The sequence below is a fragment of the Cinclus cinclus genome, chromosome 5, assembly GCF_963662255.1.
Source record: "Cinclus cinclus chromosome 5, bCinCin1.1, whole genome shotgun sequence".
Taxonomy (NCBI): Eukaryota; Metazoa; Chordata; class Aves; order Passeriformes; family Cinclidae; genus Cinclus; species Cinclus cinclus.
The window spans coordinates 39,979,411-39,996,380 of record NC_085050.1 but is presented as its reverse complement, the minus strand read 5'-3'; the positions used below and the strand labels follow the sequence as shown (position 1 = coordinate 39,996,380).

Here is a 16,970-nt window from a genome sequence, read left to right as displayed (position 1 = left end):
CTCACTTCAGGAAAACAAGCATTAGCTCTGTATTCAGGCAGAACAGAATGCAATTTAGTGTCTTGTGAAATGTAGAAGATAGAATAGAGTTAGATAAAATGGTTCAATCATGCTTAAATCTATGAATCTATGCAATACGTGTTCTGAAAAATAAAAATACATTGGAATGAAAATAAAACCAGATTTTAAACTGCTATTTATATTTACAAATGCCATTACACCAAAGAGTCCTTCCAACACAGCTGAGCAGTCTCAGGTATTATTAGAGGATCATGTCAGTAGGGGAGACTCTTGTGTCTTCAATGAGATTTAGACCCGGTCATTAATCCCCAGAATGTTTTTACCAGTCACCACAGGGGTTATTCAGCTATCAACCACACCAGCTATCTCATTCTCAGTGGCTTTAACTGCAGGCTTGAGGGAAAATAGAATTCACAGCAAAAAGAGAATTTGCAGTCTCTAGAGAATCAAAACAGCACAGTTCTCACATTCAGAAGTATTTTAGATGCTACTGCTTTTATCAACATCAGAGGAATTAAACAGGATCTGATAACAGAGAGCAGTAGAAATTTATCACCAGTACTTGTAAGAGACATTTATATAGGTAACATAAACTAAAACTTTCCATTATAACTTCATAAACCTAGCAAAAAGGATCCATGTGCTGGGACAGTTGTTAAATAAATAAATAAAATTTCAGCTACAGAATAAGTTAATTGGGAAAAAGGCACAGCTAAATTATTTTAAAAATAATTCCATTTCTCTCACCTAAGAAAACGTTAAAATGAAAGCATGTTTTCCAAAGTCTTATTTTTAGTGCACATTGGAAAAGGCTGATGTTCTAAGAGGAAGTTAAACTATCCTTGAGACTATCATCCACTATTCAAAATTTTACCAATGTGAGACAGAACTGTGAGAATGCAGCAGGAGAGCAGAACTCAGAACACTGCTCAACTCATGACTCAAATGGATATACTAAGTCCAGTGGGCCACAAGCCCTGGCAAGTAAAGGCAGAACCCTGAATGAGGAGGAAAAGGTGTGCTTGGTGTGTTTTGTTCAAGATCAATCCTGCAAGACCATATGTGTCTGTGTCTGTGTCTGTGCAGGTCTGTGTAAAAGCTCTGTGCAGACCTCTGATTAGGTAACATTATTTAGAAACACCAATCATGTGAATGTTGCTATTTTTAGCTATAGGTGGAAAAGTATATAAAACTGATTTGTAGAATCAATAAATAAGCTCCATGTATGCAAACCATGGAGACCCCATCTCGTCAATCATAAACACAGACCAATGCTTCCCTGTTCAGTGCTGGCCTTTACTGAACAGATCTGGATGACAAAGAATTTTCAGAGTATTTTCCATTCACTTCCATCTAGATTACCATCCTGATGATGAAACATTATCATCAAAGTATATTGACTTTTCTTGGTAACTGGACTTCAAATTTGTGAAACTTTAAAATAAGTAAGTCCCTAGCACCTTTAATTCATACTTCATATTGTATAACTTTATTTTTTCCTACTAGCATCACATTTTCCACAATTCAATATAGCTTGGCCTTAATTTCTTTCACTTTATAATACTGTGCTAGTTTTACCCTGTGGGGAGGGCACACGGGAAGTTTTTCTCCATGAGAACTTCCTCTGTGAATGGATGGGACCAATTGGAGGCTGATTTAGTTGTTGACAGCCTGAGAAACCAATTTGGAAAAGTCGGCTCACTCCGTGAATCACATTTGAAGCAAGTAAACGCCGGGAAAGCTCCTCTTGCAATTCCAGCCCCTTACAGTGTGGCACTGACCTAGCCCGGGTCCCTTCTAGAGGGGGGCCCGGGCCAGGCAGAGGGCCAAGCTCCAGGGGCTGCTGGGCCCCGTCTTTAACCAGGGGCCCCAGTGGTCAAGAGGAGGAGAGGCCCATTCCTGGGATCCTCACCTTTTCCCAGGTGTGTCCGTGTCTCGGGGGGCCCTGCCCTGCCCTGCCCCGGCTCGGAGCAGCCCTGGGGTGGCCGAGCCCGCCCGGCCGCCCTCACGGGCTGGGGGGAGGCAGCCGGGCCCGGTTCGGGAGAGCCCCCAGGGCTTTGTGTGCTGGGCAGGGCAGAGGGAGAACCCCCGGGCTGCGGCTGGAGCTGGGGGCGGGCAGCGCCGGGGGAAAGCCATGGACACACGGCCTTGGCACCCATTTCTCCTCTGCGTGCGCTTTGCAGTTCTCGTCCTGCCCCTCCAGCGTGGCCCGGGCACCCTGAGATCCTGACACAGCTCCGGCATGGCCTGGCACAGCCCCTGAAACTTCTGGGGGAGATTTTAACTTTTCCAATGCTCAGATAAGACTTACAGACTTGCATCTTTCCTTGGGTGAGAGGGAGAAGAACAGAAAGGATACACCAAAGTCAATGAAGCAAAAGCTTAGTTCCTAGATGGAAGGAGAATGGGGAGACACCATGAAGGTTGGCTGAAATATCTTTTTGTAAGTTACAGGGGTGGACTGTACTTCATGAAAAAATTCCTTTAAACCATGAAAAAAAGAGAGACATGGGGGGGTGGTGGAGCAAGGTGTAAAGTGTTTGGAAGAATCCTTTGTTCCTGAGAATAATGTATGAACAGAAAGAGAAGTGAGCTAAAGAGAACTTTTGCCTTTGAGTAGCTCATCCTTAAAAGTAATACCCCATGAGTTTTTAACATGGCCCACAACTCTGTTCTGGAAAGACTGTGAAGTGGGAGGAAATTCATGATAGCAGATCCCGGGTAGCTGTTAATCATGAAAAAGTGGAGTCAGGAGAGAACTGGTCATTTCCTCTCTCGGTAATAGATCCTTATAACTAAACAAGAGGAAACTCCTCTCCCTAAAGTGAACTGAAAAAGATTATTTAAGTAAGGAATTCACTTAAGTGTCCCTGTGTGTTGTTAAGCTGTAACAAAAGGGGAAAGAAGAAGTGGTCTGAAAATCTGTTGTGAGTTTATTATTATTATACTTTGTGTTGTTAATAAAGTTCTTCTTTATTCCCTTTTAAGTTTTAGGCCTGCTTTACTTTTACTCCTAATTCTATTTCACAACAAAAGGTAAATATATTACAATTGGCAAAGCCAAACTATTACATTTTTGGTGCATTGGCCGGGAAACGAACAAACTAAACCTTGACAAATACAGAGCATGCATTACATGCATCTGTAACAATCCTATGAATTATGAAAATCTAGAAGTGTGATAGCACTTTTAGTGCTTATTATTTAACAATCTACTTATCCATAATGACACTGATTTGCATTTAGTCTGAGGTACCAGGAAATATAGTATTTTCTCTTAGGAGCTGTTTAAATTACCAGTTTACAGCGAAATCAGTTAGCCCTGTGGCCCTTTCTGCCACAGATAGTATTTTTTTCTCAAACCACTGAACTGAGTTTCCCACAAATTTGGAATGTATTGAAAGTGAGATTCAACAGAAAAATAATAAAAAATTTAGCTTGTTTGTGCAAAGTAATATTAAACCCCTAAAGTTTTCCCTTGCACATAAACAACAGATCAGGTAAGTACAAAAGTGAACATTTATTTTGACTATTAAGCTTTCTAGGAAATAAAATACATGCACTAGTAATGGAATAATGTTCTGCATTTCTTATGTGGCTTTTGAAATTACTGTCATGCTCAAAGCAGTGCAATTGTAGTTTAGAACGTGACTGTAAAGTTCTCCCCAAACTCTCAATAGAAAATCAACTCAAGTGTTCAGATGCTTTTATTTTGCTTTGTTTTTTATCTTAATGTGACATCACAAAGGAAAAAAGCCCAGAATAACTGACAAGCTAGTGAGAGTTTGATCTTATTTTCTTCAAAACAGTATCCTAAGATTTCTAAAAGGGAGCCTTCTAATAAGGAACCAAAGAAAAATTAAAAAACATGTCTGCTTTATTCTCTTAAAGGAGGATATAAGCATTATAAAAATGTCGTCAGTGACAGAAATAGTTTATATCAGATCACATAGAACCACATTTACATTCACCAGAGACTATCTTTAGAATGCAACTTGCGACCTAATCAACAGGCTTGAAATTAAAGTAGCTGTAACATTGTGCTTAATATGTGTGGGTGGGGTAAAAAAAGCCCACAGGCCTATCCAAGTGGTTTTAGCTATGTAATTTTATTCCCTAATAATCTCTAATTTAATGTATGAACAAGAGTTTTGGGGGAAACATAAAAAAAAAAGGCAGTTCTCTAATGCTAGCTGCAAATCATGTAGCTGTAATCCTGTAGCTGCAAATGTTCTCTAATCCTCCCTGCAAAGGAATTTTTTTTAAAAAACAGCAGCAGCTTTTTAAACTGCATCTATAAAACTGTGCACCTCTTCAGGTAATTTGTACATGTAGTTGTGTCAATGATATTGAGAGTCAGTGCTTTTTATTTATGAGTATGCACCTTGGTCTTCTTGCATGTACCAAAATGGAATTCTGTGCAAATTGGAGTTTAACATGTAAATATCTGCTACACCTCAATTTGAATATTATAATAATGCATCTTTAGGTTTAATGAGTATTTACACATGGATGAATTCTTCAGAAACCATGTTCAAACACCAAGGAACATAATGGTAAAATGCTTCTCTTCAACATGCAACATGGAGCTTGCATAGTAAATTATTTTTATAGGAAGGAAGATGACTATATCATTTGGATGAACTGTCTTTGAAATAATTTGGTTTATATTCTGTCATCCTTCATTTACATCTTTCATGACACCAGTTGTCATTCTAACAACTTACTGATAGTAGATATTAAAGCTGTGTTAACTGTATGACACGTCATGTTTACAAACCCTGCTAAGGTAGCAGATCTAAAATTATTGCATCGCGTTACATGTCCTGAAAGAAGTGTTCTGCATCCATGTGGATATACATACATATTCACAGCAGAATTTTGTCTTCAGAAGACAAAATTACTTAACTAAAACATTTGAAAACTGGGTGGTTGGCTACAAATATTTTGTTGTTAAGGCCAAAAAAGTTTTAACCAAACATATACAAACTAGTATTTGTCAGGGTCTTGAAATCTGGCAAAATTCACAGTATTTTTCACACAATGCAATAGGGAAATGGAAGCTATTTCACATTACCAGATTAACAGAAACTGCATGATCAACCAACTTATTTATCTTCAGGTGTCTTCCCAGAAATGTCTGAGCAGTAATTTCCATGATACTTAAAAGCCCCCATGTTAAGGCTTTTGAAAAACTACAATTAGAATTAGTCTTACATAAAGCAGCTAAGTAAAGATATCAGCATTTAGATTATGGAATTTTCCTGCATGGAAGATTTCCTCTGAAACATTTAAAGCACAGTAAACCAAATGTAACTGAACTCAATGTCCTGTGGCTTGGAATTGTCAGGCAGACTTGCAGTGCTAGTAATTTTGCCTCTGGTATCCTGTCCAGTATTTGGCAGAGCTGAATAAACTTTTAAATAAACAATAATGTCTTAAGTTAATGCAATCACACTCACTAGTAAGATAATTATCATTTTACTAGATGTATTTCTTATAAATATATAGTATTCATTGAAGTAAGAGATTAAAAAAAAAAAACAGACATAACCAACCAATCAAACCAAACAAAAAATGGGTGAAGTATAAACTCAGGAATGGATTTGTCTAAGCAAAATGAGGTAAGTGAAAAAAGTACCAAATTAGACAAATAATAGGAAAACAGGGTTTATAAATCCCACTGTCATTTAACAGAGGATAAAGAACAGCACTTGTTACTAGGGATATTGATTTGGCACGTTCACTCCCAAGACAGAAGTGAATAGTGCTCATTGCTCCTCCTCATTCCAGGCACAAGGCAGTATGGGCAGGCTGGAACTGATCTGGACCTGCCAAGCACTTCAGTAGATGAGATCAAGTCATGATTACTGTCATGTCATGAGGACCGATTTTGACTCTTGGTATATCTCAAGATCAGACAGGAAGAAAAGGTCTTCCTCCTACATCCCCATCAACAACTGGGAAACACACTAGTAGTTGCCATATGTAGATCTCCAGTTCCTTTTTCCCTTTGCATTCCCTTCCTGTGCAACACATCTATCATGAGAAAACTCTCAAAAATTTAGCAGCAATGTAAAAAAATATGTTGGTTCACATAATGAATCAGAGATTTTATTCTACTTCTAAATATACTGCAGAATGCACATTCTGCCTTCAGGGACTCATGGACACCATTAGTTGAACCTTGTTTTTTAAAATCAGCTATTTACACAAATTAATTTTAATTTGTTTAGCATTTCATAGTTTTAATGCTCATTAAATACTTACGAGTCTTCCGAGCAGAATCTTCCACAAAGAGAGAAGAAATATCTTCATCCACCCCTGCTTCATTCTTTGCAATGCAAGTATATGCTCCTGTATCTTCATAGCGCACATTGCTAATGTGAACTTCACTACCATTTGCTGAGAGGAGAGGAAAAAATCAACATGCAGACATGCCAGTGCTTTCGGATTATAAATTCAGAAGACTTTCTCTGCTTACCCTAATTAAACCATTTTCATTCCTGAGTTCATAACTTGGAGGCATTCCAAATCAGTCCAAATGTATTCAATTGGGTAGTGAATTATATGCACTATTTCATCTCACAGATATGCAAAGTGCCTCAGTTGATTTTGCACATCAGAGCCAAATATCAATTTGAAGTTTTATATATATTTAAATTACTATGATTTTTTTTAAAAAATCAGGTAAATATTAGGTTTTTATTATGTTGCATTTGGTCACTTGACACCATAATTTCCTTTACACAAAACAACCCATGGAATGCAACAGGTCAAACTTTAAACATAAATAAAAATTTTAATAAAATTATTTATTGCTCCTAACCAGAGGCACCTAGTTAGTTCTGGTTTCATGTGGTCGCAGAGTAAGAACAGCGAAAACAGGTGCACTGAAATTTTTCACCTACCTCAATGTAGAATCTTATGGAAACCTCAGCAATTGTACATCAGACTGTGTTGGAATGTCAACAAACAGTCCAGGTTTCATGGGCAAATGTCTTTTAAATAATGTGATGTGAATAATGGTGTGAACAACAATTCATTGAATTTTAAATATAACATAATTGTTCAGCTGTAGGAACTATAAGAAAAAACAGCTTAATAGGCATTCTAAAGTATGGACTAAAAGGGGCATTGTGCACAGATAGTTTAACTCAGAAAAGTCTCTGGGAAAATGCAACAAGATTTTCAAAATTTTATTTCAAATAATTCTATGCTAGAAAATTGAATTAAAGGTATTTAATTCAGTTTATCCCTAGAGGAGAAATTAAAACAATGTTGCTATGGGAGAGAAGTTCATCACTTTCTACTCATAGTGGAAAGTATTTCTGCAAGGTAAGTGTTCACAAATATCCAGGAGAGTTGTACATGAAAGAACAGGGTAATATGACACCTGTGGGGAAAGTAACACTACAGAAAAGCACTTGCCACGTCTGTCCACTGCTTTGTACAGTGCAGGCTGAGTGCTGTCCTATCCTAACTACACATCCTGGTCTTGTTGATGAGCGAGAGAAAGTTTTGAAGAGAACACTAGCAGGAGGAGATTTTTTTTTTTCCTATGGCTGATCAAAAATTACCAGAAAGACTATAAAGAAGCATGGAGATTTAAAGCTGGACAGGTACACTGATTTTGCTGAGCCCTGAAGATTTATAGAAATTTACTGTTGCTAAAGGTAAGACTTTCCTTTAGTTTTGGCAGGGCTTTTTTTTGTTTGGGTTTTTTTGCAGGTTTTTGGGGTTTGAGGTTTTGGGTTTTTTTTGGGGGGAGGGGGGGAGTTAGGGCTTGTGTGTGTGTATGCAATGTCTTTGCACTCCCAAGGATGTCTGCTGATACCCTTCAGAAAATAGCACATCATTTCAGTTATTTCTCCTCCTGTCCTATCTAATATCAGGTCCCCAAATCTCATTAAGATTCTTATCAGATCTGACTGGGACCAGGTCTTGGACTGCCTGCTCCACCCAGATACTGCACATTTTCAAAGAGAAGAGCATATTGGAATTTACTGGTAATTCTGCCAGTAAGCACAATCAATATTCTAACAAAGAGAAAGCAGAAAGATATGTCTTGGGGAGTAACTGGAAGACATCACATCTTTTGAAATGTTTTAGCTTAGACTTCAAGCCTTTGTTAAAACTATGGAAGAAAGGCAACTAGTATAGAAATGATGCACAGATAAAACATGAGCAATCTGTAGAAAACAATAAATATACCCATTTACCTTGAAGAGTTAGCTGTTTGGACAACTTTGGAGTGATATCAATTCCATTCTTCAGCCAACCAAGTTGTGGGTTGGGAATACCTTCAGCATGGCACCGAAGGCTAGCTGTCACACCTGGCTCCCTCGCCTGGCTCTCTGGATAGACTCGGATAACAGGTGGAACTGAATACAGAAAACAATTATAATTTAGTGGAGAACATTATCTTCATTTTAAGAAAAATAGCTATAAGCAATTTAGAAGACCCCTGCAGCTACATATAACAACACACAGATGTGGTATTCATCAGATATTCAGTGACATTCTATGCAGAATTCTGTCTCAGAAAGTCTATGAAGCAGAAGAAAATATTCTGTGAGAAAAATCTCTTTTCATTGTCTGTGATATCAAAGAAACAAAGCTTCATCTCTAGTTCAATAGTTTGTGGTTAAGTAATAAGATTTTTTTTTGTTAGATTTCTTTATAAAATATGACTAACATACAATTAGTGAGTCATGATAGGTTGTACAGATATTTGAATTGTCCTGCTTCACAAATCTTAACATTACATCTCCACCTTTTCCCTCTTTCCAAAACACCTATCAACAATCCGTTCTACCTGCATAAAACCTGTTCAGGCTTATACTTCTTTATACCTATTCAGACAGGACCTTCTGTAACTATGATACCACTTTCCTTCTTTACCATATGGACACATCACTAGCATATGTTTAACTTGATTTCCCTCTGAAGTCTTTTTCTGACAAAATATTTTCCACTAGGTGGCATTCAGGATATACTGGAGCACCAGGGCTGTTCCTCCCAGGGTGCAGGACTCTTGCACTTGTTGTTGAATTTCCTAAATTGTTGGTGGTTCATTTCTCCATCCAGTCAAGCTCCCGACAAATAGCAGCATGATCCCGTAGTCCTCATGGCACTCCTCCCAGTTTGGTGCCACCTACAAAACTGTTGAAGGTAGAACTCCACCCCATTATTCACATCACTAATTAAGATGTTAAACAAGACGTATCCTTCTGGACAAAATGTCCATGCAGCTGGATAACTGTGTTACGTGATTGGTGAACAACCAGCTCATGGGTCAGGAACAAAGAGGTATAGTGAATGAGGTGGTATCTGGCTGGGACCCAGTCAGTAGTGGGATTCCACAGGGCTCAATCCTCAGCTCAGTTCTCTTCAACATCTTCATTAAAGACTTGGACACAGGATTTGAAGGAATACTGAGTAATTTTGCTGACAACATCAAACTGGGAGAAGCTGTTGACTCCCTCAAGGACAGAGAGGTCCTGCAGAGAGACCTCAACAAATTAGAGAGATGGACAATCACCAATTGTATGAAGTTTATCAAGGGAAAATGCCAGATTCTGCACCTGGGACAGGGCAACCCTTGTTGGGTGTACAAAATGGGGAATGAGGTGCTGGAGAGCAGTGCTGCAGAAAGGGACCTAGGGGTCCTGGTCGATGGCAAGCTGAACATGAGTCATTGTGCCCTGGCAGCCAGGAAGGCCAACTGTGTCCTGGGAGGCATCAGGCACAACATCACCAGCTGGGCAAGGGAGGGGATTGTCCTGCTCTGCTCTGCACTGTGGCAGCCTCAGCTTGAGTCCTGGGGGCAGTTTTGGGCACCACAGTATACAAATGACACAGAGCTGTTGAGGAATGTCCAAAGCAGGGCCACCAGAATAATGAAGAGTTTTGAGATGAAGCCATATGAGGATTGGCTGAGGGCCCTTGGTCTGTTCAGCCTGGAGGAGAGTGAGGGGAGACCTCATTGCAGTCTGCAACTTCCTTGTGAAGGGGAAGGACAGGCACTGACCTCTTTATGGTGACCAGTGACAGGACCTGAGCAAGTGGCACAAAATTGTATCAGGGAAGGTTTAAGCTGGATATTATGAAAAAGTTCTTTACCCAGAGTGTGGCTGGGCACTGAAACAGGCTCTCAGGGAAGTGGTCACAACACCAACCTGGCAGACTTCCTTAAGTCTTCGGACAATGCTCTCAGGGACATGGTGTGACTCTTGGGCTGTCCTGTGTAGGGCCCACAGCTGGACTCAGTGATCCTGATGGGTCCCTTGCAACTCAGCAGATTCTGTGACCCTATGTATAAGACTAGTCTTATGAGTTTATTAAGAAAATATAAGAATTTCTGGTATCAATTTTTCAAGGTTTGAAAACTTGCTGGAGTATATACTTGCCAATTAAAAATCTTCTACATACATGAGTAGTGTCAGACAGAGGACATATGACATCCCAGTGGACATATTCCTATTAGTAATCAGTAGTTAAGCAAGATTTTAAAATCCTGCTATGCAGATTTTTTAGATTAATAACTATTTAACTTATCTTTAATTTTTTTTAGAGGCAACTTGCTTGAGGTTGTTTCTAACAATAAAAAATATAAACTGTAATAAGATTAAGGAAGTGTATTTCCTATTTGCCAAAGTTTTGTTTAATGCAGCTCTAAAAAATGTAGAATACTTAAGTTGTGTCACAAAACATAGCTGGGTAGAGGATGAAGTATCAGTCGATAATGAAAGAAGATCAAAAATTAACTGCGTCTATTTTGGAATGAGATTAAATAATTTCAAATCCTGTTCAACTATTTACAAGAGATGTTTCAGCATGCTGTCCCATTAGATCATATAAATGCCTTACATTTCAACATTGCAAGAAATACGCAGATCTACTGTATCTCAGATAAGATGCAAAAATCAGTATGTTCCAGGGATATTTTAAACCCAGTTAGAGAGGATAGTCTTTTCAACATAACCCCAATATGCAAATTGCAAAAATGTAATATAATAATATGGGAGAAGGTTAAAAAATAGGTAATATGGCTTTTAGCTTCTTAGACTACCAGCTAAGAGGAAGAGCACATAAAAATCAGAGATTTAAGGTTTCTATTGATTTTCTGGTAAGGGCTTTGCTTTCATGGAAGTTGATCTTTATTTTTCATCTCAAGGCTTACATTCCAATGCCTAATTCCCCTCCATTTCTTTCCTCTTCTATCTCCTTTTGCATAGCATCTGTCTGCTCCATACTGGGACCTTGCCTTCCCCACTTAAGACTGGACCCTGCTTGGCTTCACATTCAGTGGTCTGAACATTTTTTGGCACCTCAGATCTAGTCTCGCTGTGCCTCACTTCCAAAAGTCCAATCTTCATGCCTGCCTGCCTGTTCAGTGTTTCTTGACGCAAGGACCTTTATGTAGGTTACTTCATGTTGTAGATTTCCCAGTGCAGCAAAGCCAAATGGCTTATTCTTTCACCTTGTCTCTGGAAAAGCAAGGACCTTCATTTCCTTAGAGACAGGACTGCCATCACTGAACACTCTCAAGCATCTCAGCTATAGAAACAACATTTAGGACCAATAACAAGGCATTGCAATTGTGTTCTGACTATATATACACCAGGATATTTCTTGTCTCTTTTTGTGTCAGTGAAATACTCTCATCGTGTATAAAACCTTATGGGTATTTAACTACTTTACCTTGACAGACTTCTACTGAGCACATGTGAAGACAATTTTTTTAACAGTCCAATTTCAAAGAGTTTTCATCGAAGACAAAGAGGAATGTATTTGTTTTATTTGGGCAAAAGGCACACAATATTTCTGATGCAACAGTATCGTTAAAAAAGTTTTAGAAAATATTATAACAGAAATAAAATTCTTCCTAAACTTACAAATAAAATTTCATCCTTCATGACAAATTGTTATTGTTGCAAAATTAACTACTTAAGGCTTGTTAGGAGATGTGAAAGAGAGTAGAGGACCTGCTCAAGTGAAAGTATGTCTGAGTTTTCTTTCACTACCCCTTATTTATATAGTAGTTCCTGTTACTTAAGCATTGTTTTCCAAGGAACAAAGGTTCTTGCATGACAGTAGGGTTTATTTCTTGCTGGATCTTTCCTCTCTTTGCTGCCATTTTCCTCTTTCCTCAGCAACTCTGTGTCTAATAGGTTGTCTATACAACTAGAAATGTTTTTCAGCCCTTGTTTTGCCTTATAATTTTTATTTCATATTACCCTGAAGCCTATTTGTAATGTTCTGCTAAGAAAGAACTGTGCAACTGAGGCATCCTGCAGATAACTGAAATATAAATGCAGCTGTGGGCTCAGTCTAAAAATTTAATTTGATGTGATGAGTTCAGCGTAAAGTCTTTGGCGTTCATTTGCATCAGGTTTTTTGTTTGTTTGTTTGTTTGTTTGGTGCAACTGACCAAAAAAAAAACAAAACAAAAACACCAGAAATGAAAATTTAAGTGCACAATTAATGTGACTGTTCACACTGACTTTCAAAGAGATATGTTCTAGCATCTTAACTTAAAACAGCTTACTTTAAAAGGGAGAAATCATGACATAGGTTAGAAGGGAAGGGAGGCACTGCATATTTATATTTAGCAGAGTTATGTATAACACAACACATAACTGAGTAAATTCTATATCCCTTATCTTTCAATTCAAAATGGAATGTGAGACTGTTGGTTCCAAATATTGTGGATATGTAACTATTCAATAGCTCTAACGTTTGCTATAAAACCTCTAGAGTATTATTTCAGTTGGGTCTCATGGGGGAGGAGAAGTGAGAAAATAGTCTATTCAAGCTGTCTTGAATGCAGGGAGAATGCATTCCTTTAAGAAAGAAACAGGTGATATCTTAGTGAACTAGGTTATTCTATTGAATATTCTATTCTATTCTTGTTTAAACTTAGATACTTTGGAAAAACAAAGCTGGCAAACAACTCAGACTATACATTCCCTGTTTATGTCTGGTCAAGTGACTGGGTTCTCCTTTCTTTACCTTAAGGTATCAGAACTAGTGATCTTATTCAAATATCACTGATATATTAGAAGAAAAATAAAGACCAAACTGACAGACTCAAATTCATTTAGTCATATTGTCTAAGAGATATAATCTCAAAATTGTATACATTGAAGGTTTTAAGTATTATGTAAATGCTAATAATTAAGACTATGTCATGAAAGAGTTATTTCTTCCTGATCACAACTTTTTATTTTGTTTTGGGTTTTTTTGTTTGTTTGTTTGGGTTTCTTTGTCTTCTTTTTTTTTTTGTAATTTATATGAAAAAGTTTAAAATATCAACTTATAGGGTTGCTTACAATATTTACCTTACATATTATTTGCATAAGAGTAGACTGATTTTTGTACTATAAAACAAGTCTTTTATAGTGCTCATTAATGTATATTTTAGACTCCAAAGGAAGCTCATTATTCTTTACTACTATGCCAGATAATTCAAAACTAAAAAAAAATCTTAGATTTTAATCTTAAAAGTAAATCAGATTTATATATATAATAATTCCATACTAGCCTAAAATATATGATTTTTTTTCTAAAAATAAATAGCTGTATATAAATGAAAAGCAAGAAAGAAGTTAAAATCTAATTACATTGTTTTCATTGAACCTTCACATTAAATCTTTGTGATCAATGTAGTCTCATTATCCTATTAACTTTTTAACTGACTCTCCAGTTAATACAAGTAGCATTATAATAATTAGTCATTATCACAGCTACAAGTACTGACCATCATGCCTGTGTTTAAGAAGATTATTCCTTAGAAGTACAGATCTAGACCTTGGAAGAGCTGTTCATTTGACCTTTAATCTCAGTGGATTTCACTCCATTTATCCACAACATACACAGCAAATAATCCTATTGCTCGAAAGGCCTCCTTTTCCTGTTTCTTGCTCCCCAAAACATCAACATCCAAAATAATTTAGGAAGGTACCATTCCAGTTCCAGTTTTTGGAATAGCAGCTATCTGAGGTTTACAGTGGTTTCCAGTTGAAAAGCCAATTTTCTGACATACACTTTATCACCAGAAAAACCTACATTTGTTCTCCTTCACCTCTCTCAAATTATATTTCTTGATTTTCTAGTCTTGCAAGAAAACCTTCTTCAATTTCAGTGGAGTTTTGCCTCATTATGTGCTGAACTGAGCCAAACATGAAGCATTCTAGTATTTTAACTCTTGCTATGCACCTCTGGGAGATTATTTACATATTGGGATGGGTAAGGAATGTGTTGATAAGAACAAAATTTTGTTAATAATTTAGGGCAAACTAAACCCCGTAAAACAGAGGAGAAAGTTGGTTAAGAACCAACTAATGTGTTCAGCTTGCCAGTAACTCTGCTATGTCTGCAGGAATTGAAATATTAATAAACTCCACTTCAGTCTTTTCAATAGTTTAGCCAGTAATTGCTACCTGGCTTTTTAAGTGACAGAAAATAATCCCAGAAGAAAAAATTTGAGGAAAAGATGTTGATGCCATGTCCCCATTAGCTTAGCGACAACACTGTATGTACAATGTGCTGTGGTTAAGGAGGGGAAGAAGTTGGGAAAAGAAGTTGAAATATATGGATAGAGAAATATTACAAGCCAGCTTCCTAGAGAAACATAACAACTGAGACAACACTTTTATAAAACTGCAAACAAGCACTAAGTGTCAATTTAAAATGCAAAGGTATTAACAGAAAAGGGGGAGAAGGCTATTAAAAGAACAACAAATAATATTAAAAGTCAAAATAATCTTGGAAGCTGTATTTCATATGTATATACATGAAAGATAAGAATAAAAGAAAAAATATTTCAGCATTCTTGGATGCAATGTTAAAAAAGTCAGGCTATAAGGGTTTATGCAACTGTTTAATAGCTAACAAAACAAAGAATGATGGTAACAGCAGTGGGCAGGAAACTAGGGCTAGAGTATGCCTCAGGAGGAAACAGAACCTATTATACAAAGTAAATTTAGAAAATATTGAGGTCAAACATGATTCTGGATAGGATTAAACAACAACATGGAATGACAAACACTGGTAGTTTATAGCTGAAAGGGAGTCTTAAGAGTCAAAGATAAATATGAACTGAAATAACATAAAAGCACTCTATGAAAAAAAAAAATACATTAAACCTCAATGATGATAAAGATGATCCTTCATCGGTGGAAAAGAACTCCTTAAAATAATTTAGGAAATAAATTGCATATAAGAAAAAGGTGAGGGTACATCAGCTCTGGAGAAAGTAAAGGCCTGTCTACAGGGCACATCGATTACAAACCAGTTAAGTTTTGTCCAAGTACAGAATTCAATGAAGTATTATCTGGAACTTGAACAGATGTAGGAAAACATAAAGATCAAGTTTTCAAACCCAGGTACCTCAAATTAATCTACTAAAATCATTGTTAGATTTCAATATCATAAATATGAATTTAGAAGCCTACGTCACTTGCAAAATCTCCAGGGATATGCATTATATTAATCTTTTATTCAACAAAACATTCTTAACACAAGAAACTTACACATTTATTTTTCCCCGCTTACTTTCCAAGTTACTAAATGAATAGTAAAACTTACTTTATCCGTGTGTATATGTATATATAAACCACTTACTGTTGTGCACAACATCACAGGTGAAAAGCAAGTCCTCTGGACTATATTTACACCTTTTAATAGTTATTATTCTATGGAAGCAATAAATTAAAATTATTGTGTTTCGTTATTTTTAAGGTTATTTGAAGGAGAGCAATGAAAAAAATATATACAATTTTCTATTAAGATGTAACACAATACAAAAGAAAGTAGAACAGAAACAACAGATCTGCTTAGGAAAATTCAAGTTTCTTATTACTTGATAATCAGAACATTTTTTCTTACCAGTCACTTGGAGAATATGAGTTTGATAGACCTTATCATACCCATCAGCATAGCAGGTGTAATTTCCTATATGAGTTGTGGTAACCTTAGTGATGTACAAGGACCCATCATCTCCAAAATCCTACCAGGAAAGATTAAAAACAAGGTTATCATAATTAAGCCCACAACTCTACAGTAATTATGCTCATCATCCCAGCAACAAAGCTGTGATGCAAATATCAGATATCACACATCACAAATATTTAACCAGAATATCTGACAGTAATCTGAAATTCAAATATTATACTTGTGGATGGTGGAGTTCGTTTTAATCTTGCTACGTATATTGTGACTGTAAAAGAAAATACAACTTTTATTTTAGCAACTAGCTAAACTCAGCAGAAACAATATGATTATTTAGCTATGACAGTTATTTGCAGAAGAAAAGCTGTTGAGAATTGCACCCGACTAGAGAGAAAAATCTATGCAATAAATTAACAGGTTAAATGACATCCCATGGAAATGTTGCCATCCTTTATAATGAGCAGACATGAAAAAAAAAATAAATCCTTGTTTTTCTTCTAATTCTCATTAGATACATTACAGAAGTACTAGTGCTGTAAACTGATTTCAGGGATCTGGGATTCCTGAAAGTGAGTGTTTGTGATCAAGCACAAGGCAAAGGAGGCTTTTAGTACATCATTATCTTCAACTTATTTGGCACTGGGTCCCATTACAGCTCAGCAAAAGGTCCACATTTTCCCATCTTTCTTTGCTGCTGATATAGTCCTGGAACTCTGTAAACCTTCATATCTGACCAGATCCAGTTCTGGGATGGCTTAATCTTTCCTTATCTGCACATTCAAATAGAGTCTCCAGGTTCTTCCTTGGTCACCTGTCATTCCTTATACCTTTTCTTTTTTTATTTGAATTCTCCCAAGAGCTCCTTGTTCATCAATACGGGCTTCTGGCTGCTTTTGATTTACTGTTCATTGTGAAAGCCTGTTCTTGAGCACAGAGGAGGTCATCCTTAAAAATCAACCATCTCTCTTAGACCCCTGTAACTTTTTCTTGTC

General features: G+C 36.9%; 1 protein-coding gene across 3 annotated transcripts in view; it reads right to left on the bottom strand.

Annotated features, from left to right (window-relative positions):
• Nucleotides 1–16,970, bottom strand: part of FSTL5 (follistatin like 5) — a 253,572-nt gene that overhangs the window by 49,944 nt on the left and 186,658 nt on the right. For all 3 annotated transcript variants that reach the window (XM_062493697.1, XM_062493698.1, XM_062493699.1), the window contains exons 7-9: nt 15,916–16,036; nt 8,244–8,405; nt 6,292–6,426 (exon numbers count right to left, since the gene is read on the bottom strand). In XM_062493697.1, the coding sequence (XP_062349681.1) occupies nt 6,292–6,426; nt 8,244–8,405; nt 15,916–16,036 (418 nt within the window). The remainder of the gene's footprint in view (nt 1–6,291; nt 6,427–8,243; nt 8,406–15,915; nt 16,037–16,970) is intronic.